Raw genomic sequence first — 24,508 nt, 5'->3', positions numbered from 1 at the left:
CTAAAACCATCCAGTGGAAAAAAGATAGCATTTTCAACAAATGGTGCTGGCACAACTGGCAGTTATATAGAAGAATGCAAATTGATCCATTCTTATCTCCTTGTACAAAGCTCAAGTCTAAGTGGATCAAAGGCCTCCACATAAAACCAGAGACACTGAAACTTATAGAGGAGAAAGTGGAGAACAGCCTCGAAGATATGGGCACAGGGGAAAAATTCCTGAACAGAACAGTAATGGCTTGTGCTGTAAGATCAAGAATTGACAAATGGGACCTCATAAAATTGCAAAGCTTCTATAAGGCAAAAGACACTGTCAATAAGACAAAAAGGCCACCAACAGATTGGGAAAGGATCTTTACCTGTCCTAAATCAGATAGGGCACTAATATTCAATATATACAAAGAACTCAAGAAGCTGGGACTCCAGAAAATCAAATAACCCTATTAAAAAATGGGGTACAGAGCTAAACAAAGAATTCTCAACTGAGGAGTACTGAATGGCTGAGAAGCACCTGAAAAAATGTTCAACATCCTTAATCATCAGGGAAATGCAAATCAAAACAACCCTGAGATTCCACCTCACACCAGTCAGAATGGCTAAGATCAAAAATCCAGGTGACAGCAGATGCTGGCGAGGATGTGGAGAAAGAGGAACACTCCTCCATTGCTGGTGGGATTGCAAGCTTGTACAACCACTCTGGAAATCAGTCTGGCGGTTCCTCAGAAAATTGGACATAGTACTACCGGAGGATCCAGCAATACCTCTCCTGGGCATATATCCAGAAGATATTCCAACTGGTAATAAGAAGACATGCTCCACAATGTTCATAGCAGCCTTATTTATAATAGCCAGAAGCTTGAAAGAACCCAGATGTTTTTCAACAGAAGAATGGATACAGAAAGTGTGGTACATTTACACAATGGAGTACTACTCAGCTATTAAAAAGAATGAATTTATGAAATTCTTAGGCAAATGGATAGATCTGGAGGACATCATCCTGAGTGAGGTAACCCAATCACAAAAGAATACACATGATATCCAATTTTTTAAAAAACAAAAACAACAAAAAAAACCCCACAAAAAACAAAAGCGTATATGCTGTCATGATTTGTGTTAGGGAGGGGTGCTGGTGAGGATGCCAGCAGAGGGCAGTGTTGGATGGCAGATTCCCTGGAGCTGAAGACACCTGATATTGGTGCCAGGAACCCTACTATTATCCTCTGCAAGAGCAGCAAGTACTTCTACTTGCCCAACCATTTTTCCAGCCCCTGTCAGAAAGTGGGTGAAGAGGCTAGTTTGTGAAGACAAGAATGCTTCTAATAGGCAGCTAAATTTAAGGAGAGCTGCTGCTAGCCTTGGAGAAAAGGAATTTGGGGCTTTCCTCTAGATTCTCTGATTTGTAGCCTGGAAAATGGAGAGGATGCTGGCTACCTGTTCCTTTGGAAATACTTTAATTTGTTTAAGATTAGAAAAATTGGCCATGCTGGAGCCACTATTTCTGAGTGACAGGGCTATTTCTTGGGGATTATTGTAGATGAAAAGAAATAGACACTATTTCTAACAAATTTGTTAGTATAATATGTCTGAAGATTATAAGTGCTTCTGAGAAGAAAGATAAAGGAGAACAGGTCCTAGGTTTCATATATGGAAATGGGGAAAGTAACATTTGAATAGTTTTAAAGGAGTAAGGAGTGTTTATCATGTATTGTTGTAAAAGGACACCCAAGATAACACATTGCACCTACTGGCTACTTGTTCCTGTTTAGAATCAAAAACCTTTGGAAGATTGTGAATGGGGTGAAGGTATTTAATTTAAAGAGTCACTAGTAGGCTGTATGTGTTAGGAATATAGAGGAAATAAGAAAAGGATGAATATGAGAGGGAAGGAGAAAAATATTGGCATGATCCATGTAAGAGAAACAGATGCATTGGTGATGATTATTACTATATATGTTTAATAATACCTCCTTTTACTGGCAAGAATTGGTATTTTTTTTTTACCCATGCTCATATCTTGGTCTTAACAAGGACATCATCTTGATTATTATTGCACTGTCAGAAGTACTTGGCCTGAAATTGCTCCAGGTTCCCTATCTTGTTTACACTGAATGGAACAAAAGTGGTCTTTTCCTGACCATAAAGCCAGGTGCTCAAATAGGAACTAGGCCTCTGGGACTGGAAATTTAGAGGTGCTTAAAGATCCACAGTAGAGTCCCCTGTCCACACTGTGTATTGCTTCATAATTTAGTAGTGTTTCAGAGACTGTATGGGGTGCCTGAGACCCTGCTCCCACTGTCCACTGAAATAGTCACAGTGAGATGCATGTAAGATGAAACTCTGGGCCTCATTCTTACTGACCAGATTTTTGTAGTTAACAACAGAGCATCAGTTCAAAGAACTTTCAGGTTACTTGCCATTAGTTGGGTTAGTATACCCACCTCTTCAGACACCAAGTACTTTCTTCTCATTGAGATGAAAGAATAAGTCTTGATCCTCCTCTGATCATGGGGAAATGGCTAGAGCCTATTGAAAGGGAAAAGCTAGCCTTGTTTTGGATCTCAGCTGATCATGGCATCTGCATCAGAGCGTCTGACCTTTCTTCTCCCTTGGGTAACTGTTACATATTAGCCAAGTGAGATTATGTGTACCTTTGTTAAAAGGTATCTGGCCTAGAAATATGATCCTTAGTGTTCTATATTTTATTTTAAAGTTTTAAGAACCAAATATAATTCAACTCAATTATTGATCCCTTAAGTTTCATGGGATTTTTAACTTCTATACAATAGTAAGTTTAGATACAATAATTTTATTTACATGTAACACATTTAAACACTTACTGCCTTTATTTACGTTTTTATAGCAAATCATACTGATCAATTCATTTAGCAAATATTTGAGAGCCTACTTTACATTGTTTTAGGCTTTAGCAAGCATAAAAGTCATTGTCCTTCAAGCCCAGTCTAATGAGAAAACAGACACCAAAATGGATGTGTAAAATATTTACTGTATAAAAAACATTTACTATTTTCTGTGTGCCCTTGCATATTTGTGCCATAGAAGACACGTGGAGGTCAAAGGACAACTTGTAAGAGTCTCTTCTTCTCTTTCCTGAGTATGAAACTCAGGAGTTGAACTCAAGTCATCCTGTCAGGCATGGCAGCAAGCACTTCTACCCACTGAAGCACCTTGCCAGCTCTCCTTCTCCTCCTCTTCCTCCTCTTCCTCTTCCTCCTCTTCTTCCCTTTCCTCTTATCCCTCCTCCTCCTCTTCTTCCTCTTTCTCTTCTTCCTCTTTTTCTTTGTCCTCTTCCTCCTCTTTTTTCTCTTCTTCTTTAAGAAATATGTTGCATTAATTTATAATACAGCAAAATTTAACATTGTCATAGTTTACTCTCATACCGTGCCATTTAATGTACATGTTTTGAAACAGAATAACTATGTTACTTCTCTCCAGCTTCAATGCTATAAATCCCATGATAATCATAATTCCTTTTAAAATGTCCTTTTAAAGTATTCCGATAGGAACATGAGATTTATATTTATGTTCATGCACATTTCTCTTTTTTTTAAGATTTGTTTATTATATATATATATATATATATATATATATATATATATATGTGAGTACATTGTAGCTGTCTTCAGACACACCAGAAGTGGGCATCGGATCCCATTACAAGTGGTTGTGAGCCACCAAGTGGTTGCTGGGAATTGAACTCAGGACTTCTGGAAGAGCAGTCAGTGCTCTTAATCAGGGCTCTGAGCCATCTCTCCAGCCCCGTTCATATACATTTCTAATGGCATACTCATCCTTTTGTGTAATCATCCAGATTTTTCATCTGTTATAACTTTCTTTTGGTCTAAGACTCATTTATGTAATTCTGTATTTGGGTTTTGGTTTTTGGTTTTTTGAAACAGGGTTTTTCTGTATAGCCCTCGCTGTCCTGCCCTGGCTGTCCTATAACTCACTCTGTAGACCAGGCTGGCCTTGAACTCAGAAATCTGCCTGCCTCTGCCTCCCAAGTGTTGGGATTAAGGACGTGCGCCACCACCGCCAGGCATTTGGTCTATTTTTTGAGAAAAATTCCCCAGGTTAAGAGCTTTGACTGCTCTTCTAAAGGTTCTGAGTTCAAATCCCAGCCACCATATGGTGGCTCACAACCATCCGTAATGACATCTGATGCCCTCTTCTGGTGTGTCTGAAGACAGCTACAGTGTACTTACATATACTAAATAAATAAATCTTTGGGCCGGAGTGTGTGGGGCTGAAGCGTGAAGAAAAAATAAATAAAAATATGAGAGAGAGAGAGAGAGAGAGAGAGAGAGAGAGAGAGAGAGAGAGAGAGAGAAGAAGAAGAAGAAGAAGAAGAAGAAGAAGAAGGAAAGGAGGAAGAGGAGGAGGAGGAGGAGGAAGAAGAGGAGGAGGATTCCCACACACACACACAAATTTGTGTCTGTAATGCCACAAGTGCACAAGTTCCTTCTCGGGCCTGAAGAATTGGATTCCGCTTGAAGCTGGGGTTAGGTGCAGTTATGAGCCACCTGATGTGGGTTCTGAGAACTGAACTCAGGATCCATGGAAGGATAATAAAGCGCTTTTAACCACTTTCCCACCTCACCAACCCAAGGAAGGGGCTTGTAATGTAGCCCAGGTTGCCGGTAACTTGTGATCGTCCTGCTTCTGCCTGGTGTAAATTTTTTAAGTATTAGAGCAAAAAGATCAATCTACAGAAGGAGAAATAAGAAATTGGAGTCCACAAACGGAAGAGCTGATGCCCAGCACACCTCAGTTGGGCATGCTGAGCTTCTCTACTAAGTCTACCGTTTGTCCAGTGAAAGTCAGAGCTGGCATCTGAGCCTAAAGGCAATTGACTGTGTGAGGATAATAGAGACATCCAGCAGTATTTAAGTAGAAGAAATATCTTCTCTCTCATACCTTTCCCATTCTCTGGGATCCTGTGTCTGTCATTCAGATCCCGTTCTCCTCTTAGGACACAAACCTTCCCTGGGTGCACTGCCCCACTCCCAGCACAGTCTCCTTCCTTTTCCTTTCTCTCCTCCTCACTACTTCTTCCTTATTTTCTCTCTCTCTCTCTCTCTTTTCTGTTTTCTTTCTCTTTTTCCATAGCTCTGTTCATTCCAGTCACAGACCTTTTGTTCCTAACTCCCTTCCTGGCACCTGTAATAGTGCCTTAGCATGTAAGAGTTAGTCTATTCAGTAAACATGGGTTGCTTTCAACGGCAAACTTCCCTAATGTATTTTTTTATTAATTAGACAAACTCATTTAACCAGTAATACCAACAAGCTGCTCAGAAAGATTGTAGGCTTCAACCCTCACGAAGTCCAGCACTTCTTGTGCTGCTCTCCACTCATGAGCTTCTTCAGTCGTTTTCATCTCCTAGTGTCTGCTGAAGGTCTCCATGTGCAGCCTCTGCCCTTCTCTGGCACTTTGGGATCATCATCCTCGGACTCTTGCACAGTCGCTGGCTGCTTTTAAAATGGCATAACTTTCACTATCTTAAATTTTTAGTTTATTTTTCAGTCTGTTAATCTTACTGTTTTGCTGCTTTTTTATCTATCACCTTCTTGTTGACCAAGCTAGTCTTGATTTTGTTCTGCCTAACATGAGTATCTGGTCAGTTATTGGGGAATTGGGAGTAGGGGCAGAATTCTTAATGCCTTTTTGTTTTGTTTTTCTTTCCAGTGTTTTAAATAAAAAATAGACTGGCTTTAAAATACATTTGTAAAAGTTTTTAGTAAGAAATGTGGCCTAAAATGGCTTTTCATCATGATTTGGTTTTCTCTGATCATAGGAAAAATGAACCCATTGTTAACTTTTAAAATTATTTTATTGAAACAACTCCAAAATAAAGATGTTAGATAATTTATCAGCTAACTATCTGTAAAAAATAATTTGACAGACTGTAAATTAGCTTCTTTTTTAATGACAAAACATTGAATTTGTGAGATAAAAGTGGGATCATTTTTTGTATTTGCGTGTTTATTTATTTATGCTCACAGTCAGACTAGGGTCTTGTAAGTGCTTGATGAGTGCTCCATACCAGCATAATAAAATAATATTTTGACACATGCTAAGTTTCCAAATTAAGTTTACAGTTTAGAACAAAATTGTTGCCCCTAGATATGTTCTTGGGTTTCTTCAGGAAGCAGACTTCACACTGGAAAAATGCAAGTCAAGACAAAAGTCAGGCAGAGTTACTCCAAGGGACAGGGACTGAATTATGAAGTCTTAAGTGGCTCACACAGGGAAGTGATGAACAGTGAAGTTTAAAGCACTGTATTGCTCAACTCAGGGAATCATGCTACTTAGGTGCCTCTATAACCAGCCTGGAATGTTTCTAACTGACATTTTGTCATATTGCAGTTGTCGGACAAGTAACCGCAAGAGCTTGATTGTAACCTCCAGCACATCACCTACGCTACCAAGGCCACACTCCCCACTCCATGGCCACACAGGTAAGTGCTTGCAGATTTTAAAAAGTGTAATAAAACATGTCCACAGACACCAGGTTTCTTTCCTCTTTCTCACAATGTAGGTTGAGCATTGTCTGACTAATTCATGTTATTAGGATAAATTGGCGAATGTTTCCTTGGCCAGCTGGAGCCAAGGAGTGCCACAAAATCACACCATGTAACAGATCTAGCGCAAGAGATTTATTGGGGAAGTGGGTGAGGACAAAGGCCATCTTGGAGTGGGCACCTGAGAGAGGGATAAAGAGTGCTTGTGTTGCTAGCAACTGAGCCGAAAGTCAGGCTGGAGGAATGCCAAGTTTGCAACTTTCTTTCTGTGGGAGTATGTGTCCAGTGGACTTTGATTCCTTATGTACATTACTTCTAGTCTTGGCCATCTTTTGAAGCCACTTGAGTCTTCAGATCCATGGCCTCTGTTCCAGTGTTTTCTACCACATATGGCTTGAGTTATTTTGAGTATTATGTTGACCACCCTGTAACATTTTGTCCTACTGTTGTCTGACAAGTTCCTGGGGGGAGGGCAGGGGAGATAGAACACACATGTCTATTCACTACGGATAGGCATCCCATCACAAACCAAAGCCCACTTGGTGATGAGCCAGTGAGTTGTGTAGGGGTTACCTACAGAAGCAGAAATGGCTCAAAGAAGCTGCACCTCCAAATCACACCCCAGCACAGGTGACAGCTCACAAAAGTTGGAAACCTGGCATACGGGAGACAGCCTGCAAATAGCTCAGCAGTTTGGAGAGTATCCCTTCCCAGTGACCTCGTTAGTGTAAACCTCTTCTACACAGTTTCACTGGTTAGTTTCACTAGTTAGTGTAAACCTCTTCTACACAGTTTCACTGGTTAGTTTCACTAGTTAGTGTAAACCTCTTCTACACAGTTTCACTGGTTAGTTTCACTAGTTAGTGTAAACCTCTTTTACACAGTTTCACTGGTTCTTGTTTCTTTTAGGCAGGTGGTCAGGTCTCAGAATTTTCTTTGTAGCATGACTAGTTTGAGCTAATTTTTTTCTAGCTTTGTTTGAAGGACTTTCAGTTTTTATTGTTTACTGTGGGAGGGAGGGATCTAGTGAATCTGGTCAGTTTGGGGGCTTCCTGAAGCAAGTTTGAGTTGTTTACCTTCTTGCTTAAGGAGCTTCCCTTCAGAATGGAATGTTTTGATCTTGGAAGAAACTGTTGCACAACACCTGTCCTAAGGTCTCACAGAGGATTTTTCTACCCTGTAAGACTCCCAGTAATTTTTCTAGTTGAAAACCAAATAAAATAAAATGTGAATATTTGCTTCATATTAACATTGATCTTACATATTATTTCTATCAGTCTTAACTCCATATAGAATATAAACTTTTATAGATAGTATAAGAGCTAATTTATTTGCTTCTGATTAAGGGAGATACATATTTATAATGTGGTTTTCACTAACTCAGGCCTATAATACTTACTAGGAGAGGGACAGAGACCTTATTTAACTTAGCCAGGTGTTTTGTTCTAGGCTTATATCATGAGATGCAGACTCACTTTGCTGAAGGAATTGCTGTAGTATCCTGTTTATAGCAGAACCTCTTAACGTAGGGTTAATGATAATGGACAGGTTTGGAACAATAGGAAACTGTTCAAAGATTGCTTCCTACATGTCTTAATCTCTGGGTACTATTATCCTAAGCTGACCTTTGTTTGTCTTTGGATCATAAAAGGGGACATTAAATAGTGAAACAGGTGCACATCTTAGACTTAAGACTGGGCTTTGTCTTTTGGGCTTCTCTTTTGGAGGTTTACCGAGTCTTTGAGTAAATATCAATACTCTGAGAGGGATGCTAATTAAATTTCATCTTTAGAAAAGGGGCTCATCTGAAAAACTGTCACTTTAGAAGACACTACCAACAATAAAAGGAATTAAAAATATATTTGATCTTTAAAGCAAAGCTCTCGTTTTTTCTTATATAATTTTATGGGTTCTGTGTGTGTGTGTGTGTGTGTGTGTGTGTGTGTGTGTGTGTGTATTTAATGGGTTCTGGCTTCCTCAAAATCGAACTTCTGCCGGGCGTGGTGGCGCACGCCTTTAATCTCAGCACTTGGGAGGCAGAGGCAGGCGGATTTCTGAGTTCGAGGCCAGCCTGGTCTACAGAGTAAGTTCCAGAACAGCCAGGGCTATACTGGGAAACCCTGTCTCAAAAAACAAAGCAAAACAAAAAACCAAACAAACAAAAAAATCGCACTTCCTCCCTAGGACTTTGTAAAGTGTCAGCGTATGTCTAACCTAGATTTTCATTACATGGAAATAAATTTAGCTCCTCTAGACCCCATATGTAGCTGTCATGTAAGTACTGGGCAGTAATAACTAATAAGTTATATTCTGCCGGTGAAATGGGTCAATTCAAGCCAAATTATAGTATATAAAGGCAGGTTTGTAGGGAAGCAACTCTTGGGCAAGTTCACTGTTCCCAAGGAACACGAGGCTGGGGAAGGTTGTCACTGGGAGGGAGACAGAGGACAGGGAGGAGAGAGGAGAGAGGCAAATGTCTAAATTATATAGGAAAATGTATCTGGAGGATGGGAAGGCCAGACCCTGGGCTGGAGAGTTGAGGGCAGAACAGGCCCTGTAATGGGTAGAGACTAAGGGGTGCTGGGAGAACCTGGAGGCCAGGTCCACCTTGGTATGTAAAATGTGCATCTCAGCAGTTTATCCTGGGTCTGAATCCCAACAATTGCTACTGGCTCCTCCTCTCTGAGACGGTCATCTCTGGATTTCTGACAGAGTTCAGGACTAAGTCTTCCTTACTCTACTGATTTTGATTGAGAATACTAGATGATCTTTTCTGCCTGCCTGGGTCTTTGAAGTTTAACTCCATGTTTTAGTATTTATAACATACCTAGTAGTTCATAAATGTTTTCATATTCATCTTTCAGCAAACCATGGCAGAAAATTCAGAGAGGAAGAGTTGGCATGAAGCATATTGTGGATGAATGTAGACTAGACTTAGCCAGCTGTTCAGAAGTAGCACTGGTGGCTCCATAGAGATCAAACTTGACATCCGCTGAAATCTCTAAGTCCTATTTGCCTTGCTTTTAAGACTTGAATCTCTTGAATAATAAAAGATCTGTTAATTTGAAAGTAAAAATAAATTCTGTACAGTTCAATTTCATTCTAAGTATCTTTCTTAAGTTATGCATCTGAGTATGTGCACGTGAGTACAGGTGCACGTGGAGGCCAGAGCTGTTGGGTTCTCACTGTAGCTGGATGGACAGGTGCGCTCACCCCCACCCTCAGAGTGTTCTGACCTGAGCTTTGGTTGTAGAAGAACAATACATGCTCTTAACTGCTCAGCCATGCTGCTAAATATTTTATAAACAGGTACAGCTTTAGTAAGATTGGGTCATTAGGCACTTAGCCATTCTGGAGATTGTGTGTGTGTGTGTGTGTGTGTGTGTGTGTGTGTGTGTGTGTGTGTGTGTGTGTGTGTGTGAAAGAGAAAGAAAGAGGGGGGGAGAGGGAGAGGGGGGGAGGGGGAGAGAGAAAGAGATTGAGAGATTGGGTTTTGATCCTGGGGCCTTCTGCACACTGTATCTCCTAATCTGTTTGGTTTTTTTTTTTTAAGTAATCCTTATTTTTTAGATTAGTTTTATGCTAATAGCACAACTTAACAAGTTACATACTCTGTCCCCACACATGTAAAGGTTCTCTACCAGAATGGCATATTTGTTGCACTTGTGTAAACTTACTCTGATATGTTATTATTACCCAAACAGTAGTTTTGTATTTTGGTTTACTATAATGATACACATTAGACATGTTTATGATGACATATGTTGCCCATTGTAGGACCATACAGAGCATTTCCACTGCTATACATACTTTGTTAGTTTTCTTTAAATGTTGAACTAGCTTATTGCACTCTTGAGATAAGCCCCACTTGGTGATGGTATATAGTTCTTTTGAAGTAAGCATTGTTAAAGTCAACTTGTCAGCACTTTATTGATAATTTCGTATGTATTCATGAAAGGCGATCGTCTGTGGGTTTTGTTTCACATTCGTCTGGTCTGGGTGTTAAGTAAATGCTGGCTTGAGAATGAGCTGGGTGTATTCCTTCCCCTTCTTTCTTTTGGAAGAACTTGTGTAGAACTGGTATAATTTTTTTTTTTTGAAATGTGTAGTTGAAACTGGTACTTTCTGCCTTGGAAGGTTATTAATTATTGATTCAATTTCTGTGGTAGATTGAGACCTGTTCATATTACCTATTTTTTTCCTTTTGTTGGATATTTTCTTTATTTACATTTCAAATGTTAGCTCCTTTCCAGGTTTTCCCTCTGGAAACCCCTATCCCTTCCCCCTCCTCCTGCTTCTATGAAAGTGCTCCTCCTCCACCCACCCACCCACTCTGCCTTCCAGTCCTGGCATTCCCTACACTGGAGCATCAAACCCTCTCAGGTCCAAGGGCCATTCCTCCCTCTGTTCAACAAGGCCAGCCTCTGCCACATATGCTGCCAGAGCCATGGGTCCCTCCATGTGTATTCTTTGGTTGGTGGTCCAGTCCCCAGGAGTTCCAGGGAGCATATTACCTATTTTTATATTAATAGTTTTATCAAATTATATCTTTTATAAAATTAATCCATTTTAATTGTATTATGAGGTCGAGTGTATAGAATTATTCATAGTATTTCTTTACTAATTATTTTAATTCCTGAGACCCTTTGTGAAACCCAACACTTAATTTCTGATATTAGTAATCTGTGTGTTGTTCCCCCTGATTTGACAAGGGGGTGGTTGGTTTGTCTTTTCAAATAACCAGCTTTAGATCATATCGATTTTTCTCTATTTCCTTGTATCTAATTTTATTATATCTCTAGAATTTATTTTCTTCTGCTTGAATAGTTAATAATTTAATTTGCTTTTTTTCCTAGTTTCAAATGTATAAACTTAGAATGAGTTTAGATTATCTGTTCTAGTATATCCATTAATGCAGTCAAGTATTGACTTCTGCATCTCACAAATTTTGTGCTTTCAATTTTATTTTGTTCAAAATATTTTCAAATGTTTTAAAGGTATATAATAAATAATATTTTTATAAATTTATTCCAGCTATCTTACTTTTATCGATTTCTAACTTTATTTTGCTCTAAGCAGATACAGAATGATTTCTGTTCTTCTAAGCTTTGTGAGATATATGTTCTGGTCAAGAATGTAGTTTGTTTTGATAAATTTTTCATATGATATGGTATGTAGATGTAATTGTTGTATTGTCCATTATATTCATATGACTGCTATGATAAGTTTAATTAGTCCTCAGTAAGTTTCTGCCTCCTAGATCTGCCATTTCTCTTGAAAGGACATTAAAATTTGTAACTATTATGTCACCTTCTATCACCCCTGATAGTGTTCATTTTTGCCTTATGCATTTTGATACTTTGTTGTTAGGCAAATACACTTTAAGACTTGGCATACTGGAGCTGGAGAGATGGCTTGTGGTTAAGAGCCCTTGCTGTTCTAGCAGAGAACTCAGATTTGGTTCCTAGTTGTCTCTGGTTCCTGGGGATCTGACATCCTCTTCTAACTTCATCAAGCACCAAGCATTTATGTGGAACACATACATGCATGCATACAGGCAGGTAAAAACATTCATACACATATAATAGTAATAATAAATTTTTTATTAAAATAATAATTGCCTGCAATGTGTTGGTTTTTTTTTCAACAAGTACTGGGAATTGAGCCACATGCTAAGCCAAATGCTTTCTTTATGTAGAAGTCAGTTTCTTGCCTATATAATTTTTTCTTTATGAACTGCTTTTCAACTATTTCTGTGAAGATAGATCTGCTGATATTAAATTACTAATATTTTTTGAAAAGGTATTTCTCCTCTGCTTTTGAAGACTATTTTCATAGGCATAGAATTCTAAGATTATTCTTTTTTTCTCTCTTCTCTCCCTCCCCTTATTCTATTTCACTCTGCTGTCACCTTTGTCTGTGAGGGTGTCATTTTGTGTGTGCTCTTCTGTGGAGAAGGCAGTGCTTCCCACCTTCTTCCAAGACTTCAAAACCCCTTTCTCTGATCTTCTGTGTGTACACATAAACCTGGATAGGTTGGACAGGGAGCTCATCCTTTCTATGCTTTCTCACTTTCCTTGCTCGACAGCTTTTATAAGACATTAGTTTGGGTTTTTAAAGAATCTATTTATTATTTTATGTTTATTGGCATTTTGACGGCATCTGAGTCCGTGTGGTCGTGTTTGGACCCCTGGAACTGGAGTTACACACAGGTGTGAGCTGCCAAGTGGGTGCTGGGAATTGATCCTGAATCCTCTGTAAAGAACAGCCAGTGCTCTTAACCACTGAGCTATCGCTCCAGTCTGCAGGGTTTTCCTTTCTTATTGTTCCAAATGTTCTTCTCTCCCTTCTCTGTTTCTTCTTCTCTTACTCAACCACAGGTCTGCTACAGCTTTCGCTGGTTGTCTCAGCTCCCAAATGTTCTCCTCCTTTTCCCTCTCCTCCTCCCCATTTCTCCTTACCTTTTCTATTTTTGGCATGTCTATTGCCATCTTCTTAAGTTGGTGATGTTTCCCTGAGATGTGTCCTGTCTGTCAGTACAGTATCCTTGACTTACAGTACAGTGGTTTTTGATCTTTAGCCTTACCTTTACTTCTGCAACACCCATCTGCTTTTGTAATTTCCCATATTTCTTGAGTGAACGTTTGGAAACTTGTCTCCTTTTCCATTCAAGCACATAAAGTATTAATCATAGGGATATTTTCCCTTCTTCTTTTGCTTTTTTAGTATGCCTTGTAAGTCTTTTTGTTTTGTTTTGAGACAAGGTCTTGCTATGCTACCTTGGAAGGCCTACCTAGCATTCCCTCCATAGACCAGCCTGGCCTCAGATCTACCTGCTTCTGCTGGAACTAAAGGTGTGCACCACCACACCCAACTCGTATTATTTTTTTGTTGTTGCTGTTAATAGATGGCTATAATGTACTACATAAATTAACCACAGTAAATTTGATAGGGTTGGGAGAGAAGTATTCTCTAGTTGTATATTTGAGTCTAAGTCTTTGGATGGTCCATGCTGCAAACCTTATAAACTAGCATATTTTAGTTTAATTCCCCCAGATTATGTGGGCCGGAGATTCTAAGTAGCAGGAGTTGAGTGTTTCTTTTCCAATAGATGAAGTACATTTTTGTAGTTTCTTCAGCAGCTGGCCTTCGTTAAGAACAGAATGCCCTGACTTTTTCATAATGGTCCTTCTTCCTCTGCTTCTTCTCAAATCAAATGAACTTTTTCTTAAAACATTCACTGTGAGAATCTGGTAACTTCCCTGTGCATAAAATTTACCTATACTTAGAGAGACGGTTAGAGCGATGATTCAGTGGTTCACAGTGCTGGTTACTCTTGCAGAGGACCTAGGTTTGGTTCTCAGCACCTCCATAGCAGCTCACAGTAACAGTTGTTACCAGTCTCAGGAGATCCAGTGCCCTCTTCTGACTTCCTCAGTCACCATGAGTACACAAGATACACAGACATTGATCCAGCCAAAACGCCCATGCATATTGAATAAAAAAATACATTATCCAGCAACTCTTAACTCTTAGCATAGCCTATACTAAGCTTGGACAAATTGTCCATTGCAGGCCTTCTTACTGGTTCCCAAGGAGGTTTTTGTTTATGAAAGTCTTGTCTATAAATTCAGATATCCTGCATCTGCTTCTGCTTCTTTATTTCCACTTTGGGAAGCAGTGTTTGTCCTGTAACTTCAACTTCTCTGGCAATCTGAGATTGTCCTCCTCCTCCTCCTCCTCCTCCTCCTCCTTCTTTCTTCTTCTTCTTCTTTTTTCTTCTTCTTTCTTCTTCTACTTTTTCTCTTTCTCCTCCTTTCTTCTTCTTCTTCTTTCTTCTTCTTCTTCTTTCTTCTTTCTCCTTCTTCTCCTTTCTTCTTCTTCTTCTTCTTCTTCTTCTTCTTCTTCTTTCTTCTTCTTTCTTCTTTCTTCTTCTTCTTTCTTCTTCTCTTTCTTCTTCTACTTCTTCTCTTTCTTCTTCTCCTTCTCCTCCTTCTTTCTCCTCCTCCTTCTCCTCCTTTCTTCTTCCTCCTCCTCCTCCTTCTCCTTCTCCTTTCTTCTTCCTTCTTCTTCTTCTTCTCCTCCTCCTCCTCCTGCTCCTCCTCCTTCTTCTTCTTCAATACAGGGTTTCTCTGTGTACAGCCCTGGCTGTCCTGGAACTCACTTTGTAGACCAGGCTGGCCTCAAACTCAGAAATCCGCCTGCCTCTGCCTCTGCCTCCCGAGTGCTGGAATTAAAGGTGTGCACCACCACGCCTGGCTCTGAGATTGTCTTCTTATTTATTATTAAAAACATGTAGCATTTGATTTACTGTATTCTCTTCAGTTTCACTCCTTTGTTATTGGTTGTTTAGATATGCTCATAATTTTGAGCTTTCCAGTGTTGTGCCATTCAGATTTTTTTCTACTACTAACTTTGCAGTGAGTTATCCTCCTCTTGTACCCTATGCGTATTATTCTATTATTTGTTTTAACCTTTGTCTCTATAGTTTCATTCTTCTTCTTTGTGCTTTGTAGGTACTACCTCTAATCATTCTAGTTCTGTCTTTCTGAAAGTCCACCTCTGATCCCAGCACTTCTGGTGCTGGGTCCTTATAGTGAGATGTTGTCTGTGCATTTATGATGCAATTGAGCATTACATGGAGTGTGGAAGACATAAACATTGCAGATAAGATAAAAAAAAAAACCTGCATGTCTAGATGAGTTCCTGGGAGTAATGACCAGAAACTAAAGGTGCATTCTTGTTCTTAAAGGTCAGAGTAGGGAGAGCACAGAAGAAAAGAAGGAGGAAGAAGAGGAGGAAGAAACACTAGTGTCTTGGCGCCAACAGCAATAAGAACAAGTATTTCAAGTGGAGCTATCAGTGACATGAAGTCTGAGGACTGCCATTTGGATGTAGTGTGGTGTCAGTGTTGATATTTGGTAGCTGCTTTGATGGAATATTAGTGGCCAGGGACTGATTAGAGAGTCAAAAAGAAAATGGTAATACTAAGTGTAGAAACATTACTATAAAAATAGGAAGCAATATAACTCAGAGGTGTAAATCCCTTGCCTGATGTGAACAAGACCCTAGATTAGTTCCCTTGCACAAAAGGAGAAAAAGTTAGAAATGTAATGTATTGTGTGCTGATGGAAGTCATTCCATGTAGTAAAAACCTTGGCCATTCCTGAAAAGGGGCAATGTCTACCACAGTCCTTGTGTGGCTGAGATGAAATGAGATCTAGTATGTAAGCAGATTGACCTTAGCTAGGATCTCAGACAGTTATGTGCACTTTTGAAGGAATAGGGAGAGTGGGAATATAGCACAGACATTAGAAGGTATAGTAATGAGAGCTTATCTAGGTTATTTTCTGATTACTTCTCCTCCCTCTCTGAAGTTAAAAGTGGGATAATTATCTGAGAGCCTGAGGAGAGAGGGTAAACTATAAAATAGTGTCTTAAACCGATTTGAGAATAAACACAATAAAACTTTGGTCTGATTTTTATGCAGAGACAGTGGAATCAGTGGATCATAGGGTAATATGAAACTGGCCAGCCTCATTGTGTAGCATTCTCTAGAAACTTCTCAAGGCTGGGATGTTGAAAGATTATGAGGACAGTGAGGTCACTCTTGTCAAAAGTCATGATAAAGAGAATGCCATGAATTCAGGAATAACACTTTTTATAGTGAAGGTAGAGTGTAGTATGTTCTGATGACTTCAGAAAGCAGTCGTTTTTGATGATGTGATTTCAGACCTGGGTAGTTTTATGTCAAAGGAGAGAGAATGCCTAAAAGAGAAGATGGAAAGCTAACAAGGTATGCAGGTCCCTTGTCAGAAGCAGTATATGAAAGGAGAACTGCAGAGGAAGCTGCCACAAGTAACAGCCAACTTGAAACATAAGGACTGTATTAAGCCCATGCTCATTTAATAAGCTATCATAAAGCAAAGTGGTACCTTCTAAGATAGTTGTATAGTAAGCAAAGTTCAAGCCAAGGCAACATATCTGTAAGTACAAAAGAACCTGTTATAGTTAGAAAATAAAAATGCATGTCTTCATTATGTATGTTTCCAGATTATAAATTGAATTGCTAATTGAATTTGTTAAGAGGATAAAGTAAGTTATGGGAGAGCTATCCATTTTATAGTGAGTTAAGATATTAATATCTTGTGTCATTCTTGTACCTAAGATCTGTGGACTGTGGATGTTTTTATGAGGTTTGTAAGTCTCCTGAGCTTGTATTGCCAGTTTTACATTCATACTTATGTTCATTTTCCTGGAAGATGAATTTATGAAGTTTTCCAACGTTGTTTCTTAACCTAAAAAGAGAGTGTTTTTTAAGGCTTAAATCACAAAGTTGAAGGTCATGCTTAAATTTCTTTCTCGAACAATACAGAAAATAGGTTTAATAGGAATGCAAACAAAAGTCTAAGAAAATCAGAACTACATTATCCTAAAAGTGAGCACTTACCACATTAGCAAAATGATAAGAGAAACACTTTCTGGGGCTTGGAAAGGTGGGTTGTACTAGTTAAGAGCCATTGCTGTTCAAGCCATAGGAGAGGGCTGTAGTTCAGGTCCCACTGCTCACATTCAGTGACTAAAGGATTCAGTGCCCTCTTGTGGCCCCTGTGATGTATGCACATTTACACATAAACCAGTTTTTAAGAATGAAAAAAACACTATCACTTCTTTCAGCTTGCAACCTTTTTGCCACAAGTATATAATTATCTGATTAAAAATATTAAAGTTGCTAAAAGGAGTGCCACAGTTGGCAATTGGGAGACCAGTTAAAAGTCCATTGCCATTATCCGGGTATAAGAGGTTATTAGATGTGGAGAAATACATGAACACAGAAAAAACATAGGTGGCTAAAGCACTAGAATACAGTATCTCCTTATTTCCTGCTTGGGTAATGAGTGGGTAAGGATGCCATTAAGTGAGACAAGGAACACTAATAGGAAGAATAGATTTAGGACTCTTCTTTCAGAGTCCACATAGACAAAAGTTACTTATAAAGCTAAAAACAAAAAGATTGTTTTCATTAAGCGGTATTGGGACAGTTGAATATCCGTATCAAGAAACACTAAAAGGCAGGACTGGGGAGGTGGTTTAGTGGATGAACCACTTGCCAGGCAAGCATGTGGGTCCCCAGAACCCACATAAAAGCCTGGCAGGCCTTGCAGCTTGCCTATAATCTGTGCACTCCCAACACTTCCTATAGAACCTGGCTAGCTAGAATAACTGGAATCATTACATGCCAGGTTCAGCAAGAAACCCTACTTGAATAAGTGAAGTGGAAAGCAATTAGGGAAGACATGCACATCTACTTTGAGCCTACATATGTGATCAAGAGGCCTAGAGAGGAGGACCAAGAGAATGTGTGGCCAAAATGGCTATAATTATATAGGAGCCAGAAGCTGGGGGAATGGAAGCTCAGCCCCTATGCTGGAGTTTAGGGGAGGACCCAGGGTGAGAGGTTCTGGGGGAGTCAGAGGTACTGAATGAGACTTGACCCACCTTTCTTTGGGACCTGAATATAAAAAGATTAATAATTTGACTACTTGAAAATTAAGAATTTTTAGTTACCAAAAGATACTCCAGAGACAGTCAAAAGGCAATGAAATAGAAGATAATTGTGACTCATGTGACAAAGGGCTCTTGATTCAGGACAGTTAAGGAACACTTGTAAATAATAGTATAATTGAAAAATAGCTAAAGACACACCTAAAAAGATACAGTTTCATTAGTTATTGCCAAATTAAAGTCATAAAAATATTCTCTTCTTTGATGACTTACTGAGTTGAGTGGTCATGTGGGAGGGAGGGGGCAGTGGCCCTAATGGTGGGGATATAAATTGGTAGAACCATTTTGCAAAAAGATTGGCATTTTTTAAACATAAAATTGCAAAACGTACTAACTAAAACACAAAAGGCTGCTTCTGTAATTCCATTTTTATGACATGTCTAGGCTAGGCATTATATATTAACAGAAAGCCTAAAGGTTGCCAGAGGTAGAGGGGATTAAAGAATGTCTAAACTCAGGCTGATGTTGACCTTAGTGAGGAGGACAAGGGGTTTATTGGGAATGATTATGTAGGTGACTTGGGAAGGTAGCATTGTTTAACTTGCTATTTTCTACACAGGTGCTTGCTACATAATTGTGTTCTTTTATAACCAAACTGTAAGGGAAGCAGCTGTCTCAGGATCAGCTGAGTGCTTCTGGTTTGTATGTGGTAGTTGTTTCATTATAACTTAGTAGCATTACCCCCTTCCATCCACTAAAGAGCTTGGTAGAGCCCAAAAAACCTGTTCTGTGTGCTGCTACATTTTTTGTTCTTTAAAATATTAATGTTCTAGCGTGTTACTCTTCCTCCAAGTAAGTCTTATTTAAGTTACTGATGTTTTTATTCTGTTAGAAACTTTCAAATATTGACAACATTTTGAACTTTTTAAGGTAAAATAAGTATTTGAAAAATAGAGAATTGCAATAAAGGTGGGCATACAAATTATTCTCTTAGACTTTTGACATCTGTAATTATACCAAAATTAATTCCTGGACAGGAATGGTGGTTTTATTAAAGTGATGACTCACTTTAATAAAAGGTAGTTTCGGGCCGAGGGGCTGGTCACCAGAGAAACTAACCATGTGGTTACAGGGTTGAAACTTTGAGCCAACCTGATCTCCAAGAAAGAGACTGGGCCTCAAGATTGAGTTCAACTATATAATAAAATCCCAATTTAAAACAAGCAGACTCAGGACACACCAGCTCAGTAGAGATTCCTGATTTATAAACACATCTATGTGCTGATAGACACACCCTTATTCCACACTGCAGGCACAGCAGCTCTAATGTCCCTCACAGACCTTAACCCACTCCAGTATAGTCTATAGTACAACTAGAATAAATGTGTTGCTTTCTTGAGTTGTTCTAGTGAATTATTAAACCCTTAAAGGGAACTATGGGGACTTAACAAGTTTGTGGTCAGTCAATTTCAAAGACCTACCCCAAGGCTGGGATTGTTTTTAGGAAAATGGAAGTCTTCTTGAAGAATTTGGTCTTTTTTTTTGTTTTGTTTTTTAAATATTAAAGGCAGGTTTATTGGGAAGCTGCTTTTGGGTGATCGAGTTCACAGGCTCCAAGGACAGAGGCAAGGGAAATGGCCAAGAGGGTTGGAGAGTGGGTAGGGATGGAAGAAAAAGAGAGAAAGGGCACTTGCATAGAGAGAGGAGAGAGAGAGAGGGAGAAATGAAGGGGGGAGGGAAAGGGGAGAGAGAGACAGACAGACAGACACCAAAGAATTTGCTCTTAACCTGTCTGTGAGATCTACACTTAGTCTTTATGCTTTTTCTCAGAACTGAATGATACAGTACCTACAGTTAGAGTTGGGGTCTGAATGGCTTTGGGAAGACTATTGGAACATGGACCATTGGAGAGAATGTTTATAAACTTCTAGACTACCAGGCTGGGGGAACCCATCATTATATCCCCTTGCTTATAGAAGGCTTTGTTTTGTTTTGTTTTGCTTTGCCAAAACCTTTCGCAGTCCCTCTTTCCCCCCAACTATATATATACTATATACCCTCTCACTAATTATATTCATTAAAAACAGATCCCAGCTGGCTGTAGTGGCTCATACATTCAGGAGGCAGAGGCAGAGGCAGAGGCAGAGGCAGGTGGATCTTTGAGTTTGAGGACAGCCTGGTCTACAGAGTGAGTTCCAGGACAGCCAGGGCTAAACAGACAAACTGTCTCAAACAAGGAAAAACAAGTCCCAGAGATTTCTCTGATTGCTTCTTTTACTAAGTTATCATTAAATTTCATGGTGGTCAAAGTATTTTATTGATTTTAAATTATTTAAAATGTATTTAATTTTACTATGGCCCTGAATATGATGATATTCTTTAGTAAATTTCTCATGTCACTGAAAAAAAAGCATATAGTCTACTACCGTATTGCAGTCTTCAATTAGTCGGTAGTGTTGTTTAAGTTGTCTATATATTCATCTCCATCTCATTTGTTAATTTATTGATTAGTATGGGCTAATAGATACTTATCTTCTAGTTAGAATCTTATTTATTTGTCTGTTTAAATTGTAGCTGTGGCCACTGAAAGGAAGTCCCTTAATTTGATTCCTGTTTTGTGACATATCCCATCAGTGCTGTTTGGTTTCTGTTTTCTTTTTAGGGCTATTTGCAACTTCCTTGCCTTCTAACACTGAAATGCATCCTGCTCATCTGTATTTCTTTTCTTTTCTTTGTTTTTTTTTTTGTTTTGTTTTGAGACAGGGTTTCTCTGTGTAGCCTTGGCTGTCTTGGAACTCACTCTGTAGACCAGGCTGGCCTTGAACTCAGAAATCTGCCTGCCTCTGCTTCCCAAGTGCTGGGATTAAAGGCGTGCGCCACCACCACTCAGTTCATCTGTATATCTTATATCAGTCTTAGAGTCAGTCATTTCTTCAAGAAGCTTGAGGGGTGTTTTTTTTGGGGGGGGGGTTGGGATTAGTATTAGAAACCAAGATCTGAGTAACAGCTTTCCCTTAGTCTTACAGACTCCATTTCTAGAGTTTCTTACGTCAACAGTTTTTTTTTTCCCACTTCTTCAGTGGCATTGCTTCTCTAGTCAGTAAGCATTATTCCTTGGGATCCTCTGATATGATACATTATTTGTTTGAAATTTGCATATCTTACCTGACTAGGTCACAACACATAGTCCCAACTACTTGGAAGGCTATGACAGGAGGATCATTGAAGCTCCAGGGTTTTAGTCCACCTCAAACATCTTTATAAGACACACATACCTCATTTTAGAAATCAAAGTGTTAGGTTTTGAGTGAATCCATTCTCTCTGAGGCAGGAATAAGAGTTCATAAACAGCCTGGGCTTCTGTCTCAAAATACCAGTGACTAGCATACACGAAAACTAATTGAGAAAATGGTACTTGAGGTTGGCCATGTTTTATAGACCTCAGAGTTTGTAGTATAAGGCATTTTATGGTGTACTGCTATCCTGAACTTCTGCCAAGGAACTCTACCCTTACTGTATGCACATTTTTGTTTAGCCCCTTGGCTGCAGTGGGTGGAGATACTTGTACAAGTAACTTTTAGACTAGGCGTTCTGTTGTCTTTAGGACAGTTCTTAAGCCTTTGGAATACTGCAACTTGATCTGTTCCTAAGAGCGCAGGAACATGTGAATCCCTGCTGTATCTAGAAAGGGCGTCCAAGGTAGGGTATCACAGGTACCTAGTTCTAGGTGATAACATTCCTGGGTTGTCAAACTTTTATAAAGACTCATAAACTGAGGGCTGGCCTGAGAAAATAACCAGATATACTAAATTAACAAGAGAAAAAGGTTTCTTACCAGAAAGCCACACAAGTTTGCCTCATTCCCAGAGCAAACTTCAAAGAGTTCCTTTTCCTCTCCCCATCACAGGTAACAGTCCCTTGGACAGCCCCCGGAATTTCTCTCCAAATGCTCCTGCTCACTTTTCCTTCGTTCCTGCCCGTAGGTAAGTTGCTTGAGAACCCCTCTGTGCTGTTTGTCTTGTCTTGTTTTGTTTTGTTTCTCTGTGTAGCCCTGGATGTCCAGGAACTCACTCTGTAGACAAGGCTGGTCTTGAACTCAGAGAACCGAGTGCTGAGATTAAAGGCATGTACCACTGACCCCTGACTGATATGTGTGCTTGGTAGATGTCTGTGTTCTTCTTTCAAGTCAGTACTCTTCCGTGTGGATTGGGTTGCCTTGGACTACCAGTAATCAAAATGCCTTCCTTTCTGTCCTCTCCTAGGTCTTGTTCAAGTTTTCCTTTCTGAGTGACTGTGCATTTGCAGCTGAACAGAAAGATAGTAGATTCATTTATTTTATAATCCTAAGCAAAACACAGTGGTACCCTAAGAATATATTCCACAGCATGATACTGTAACTGAGAATTATCGTTGGGTTAGAGAAGAGAAAGTGTTCCAGGAAGGATCCAGAGTAACACTCTTTACCTTGTATCCCAAGTACTTCCAAGAAGCTGAAAGGGCCTGACATGACTTTCTTCTCAGCTTTTGTTGGAGTTTTGTTTGTTTGTTTGTTTGTTTGTTTGTTTTTAAACAGGGTCTCATTATGTGGCCCTGGCTATGTAGACTATACAGGCTTCCCTATGTTAGTAGCTTTTTAATGTGTTTCTTGCAGTTTTCTGCTTCACCCAGCTAGCTCCCAAATTGAGACTGGACTATAATATTTACTTAACAAGCTTCTAAGTTCACAACAACTCCACATTAATCCTCTAAACTAATTTGGCTACCTCGCAGTCAAAATCCCAGTGATACTTTCATTAGTACTGATGTGGCTCTCTTGGCTCCAGGACTTTTCTCATGGTGTCTCCTGGACTCTCTTCCAGCTGTGATTTCCTACTTCCTCTCTCTCCTTCCTCCCTCCCTCCCTGGGCTGAGAGGAAGTCCAGCCCTATTCTCTCCACTGCTCAGTCATTGGCTGATCAGCTCTTTATTAACCAATCAGGAAATTAGGTAGCAATGTTTACACAACATTGAGACCAGAGATTCTCAGAATAAGGATTGCAACTAGATGTGGGGGCAAGGAAATCAGGATTTGAATGATACAAAGATAATCTTTACCCAGTGCACAGAAACATTATCCTTACAGCCCTATTCAGAGATTTTCCCTTGTCTCTGCCTCCCAAATGCTAGGAATATAAATCTCAGCTTTCAGCTGAGGGTCCCAAGTATGAGTTCAGAAAGACTGTAATATCTCATAATTCGCTGAGCTTCGAAGGGTTTAAGTCCCATTTCTCTCCTGTCTGAAAATGATAGTGTTGATTCTGGCCTCTCCTAGCAGGCCTGACAGTTCCACCCATGCCGAGAGCACATTAAGTGGCCTCTGGAGAAGTCCACCCTCACGGTGTCTTCAAACCTTTGCTAAGGCTCCCTACACACAGTGGCTTGTTTTCACAACTTCACAACTCTCTTAGCCATAGTTCAAGTTTGTGGGGCTCTTGTTTTAATTTGGGGGGGTCGTTTCCTTGTTTAGTTTTGAAGTAGAGTTTTCTTTAGTTCTAAATGGGAAAGCCAATTTAAAATAAATAGTAATAAGGCTCCAGCTTTGTAGCGGTCAGTGGCTAGCGAATATACTATATCTTGGAGTAAGAGCAGTTCTACTATTAAGACTACTTTCTTTGCTAGGTGATAGTGGTAAGACATGCCTTTAATCCTAGCACTTAGGAGGCAAAGGCAGATGGATCTCTTCAGTTTGAGGCCAGCTGGTCTACAGAGCCAGCTCCAGGACAGCCAGGGCTACACAGAAAAACCTGTGTAGGGGGGAAGTGAAGGTGTTGGTTGGGAGGACTACTTACTTACAAGGTATAGCAGGGGGCTGGGCTGTAGCTCTGTTGTAGGACTTGTCTAACATGCACAAAATACCACATAAATGAGGTATAATGACTCCCACCTGAAATCACAGTACTTTGGAGGTGTGAGCAAGAGGAAAAGAAGGTGAAAGTCATCCTCTGCTACATACTGAGTTTGAAGATAACCTGGGCTACATAGGATTCTGTCTCAAAACAATTAAGATAAAATAATAAAAAAAAAAAAAGTAATGCAGAAACAAAAGAGATTGCTGGAACAAGCACTTACTATTCCCTCTCATTTCAACTGAGAAAGAATGCACCCCACTCCTCCCTAGAGTGTGTGGCTGAGGGCAGGTGAGGAGGGCTCGGTGGCTAATGTTGGTACTTCTTCTCGCTCTGAAGAATCTCACATGGCTCATATAACTTCCATCTGGTTAACCAAGTATTCTGGTAGGATCATATTGTAAGTCTCTGCTGAACTGATAATTGTGGCCTGTATGTGAACTTAATATCAAATTAAGTATGGCCTGGAACAATGAGACCTGTTATCAGATCCACAAAGGTGGCCTTGGGTCATTTCTTATTCAGTTAATAAATATTTACTGAGAAATTTTGAGTCAGGCTCTTTGGGTGCTTAGTTAT

General features: G+C 39.6%; 1 protein-coding gene across 9 annotated transcripts in view; it reads left to right on the top strand.

The window, feature by feature from the left end:
- Mast2 (microtubule associated serine/threonine kinase 2) overlaps nucleotides 1-24,508 on the top strand; it is a 157,464-nt gene that overhangs the window by 104,775 nt on the left and 28,181 nt on the right. For all 9 annotated transcript variants that reach the window (NM_008641.3, NM_001042743.2, XM_017320018.1 and 6 more), the window contains 2 exons: nucleotides 6,385-6,476; nucleotides 21,952-22,027. In NM_008641.3, the coding sequence (NP_032667.2) occupies nucleotides 6,385-6,476; nucleotides 21,952-22,027 (168 nt within the window). The remainder of the gene's footprint in view (nucleotides 1-6,384; nucleotides 6,477-21,951; nucleotides 22,028-24,508) is intronic.

The sequence above is a fragment of the Mus musculus genome, chromosome 4, assembly GCF_000001635.26.
Source record: "Mus musculus strain C57BL/6J chromosome 4, GRCm38.p6 C57BL/6J".
NCBI classification, from domain to species: domain Eukaryota; kingdom Metazoa; phylum Chordata; class Mammalia; order Rodentia; family Muridae; genus Mus; species Mus musculus.
Note: the sequence above shows the minus strand (reverse complement) of the source record. Positions and strands in the feature narration are given on the sequence as shown.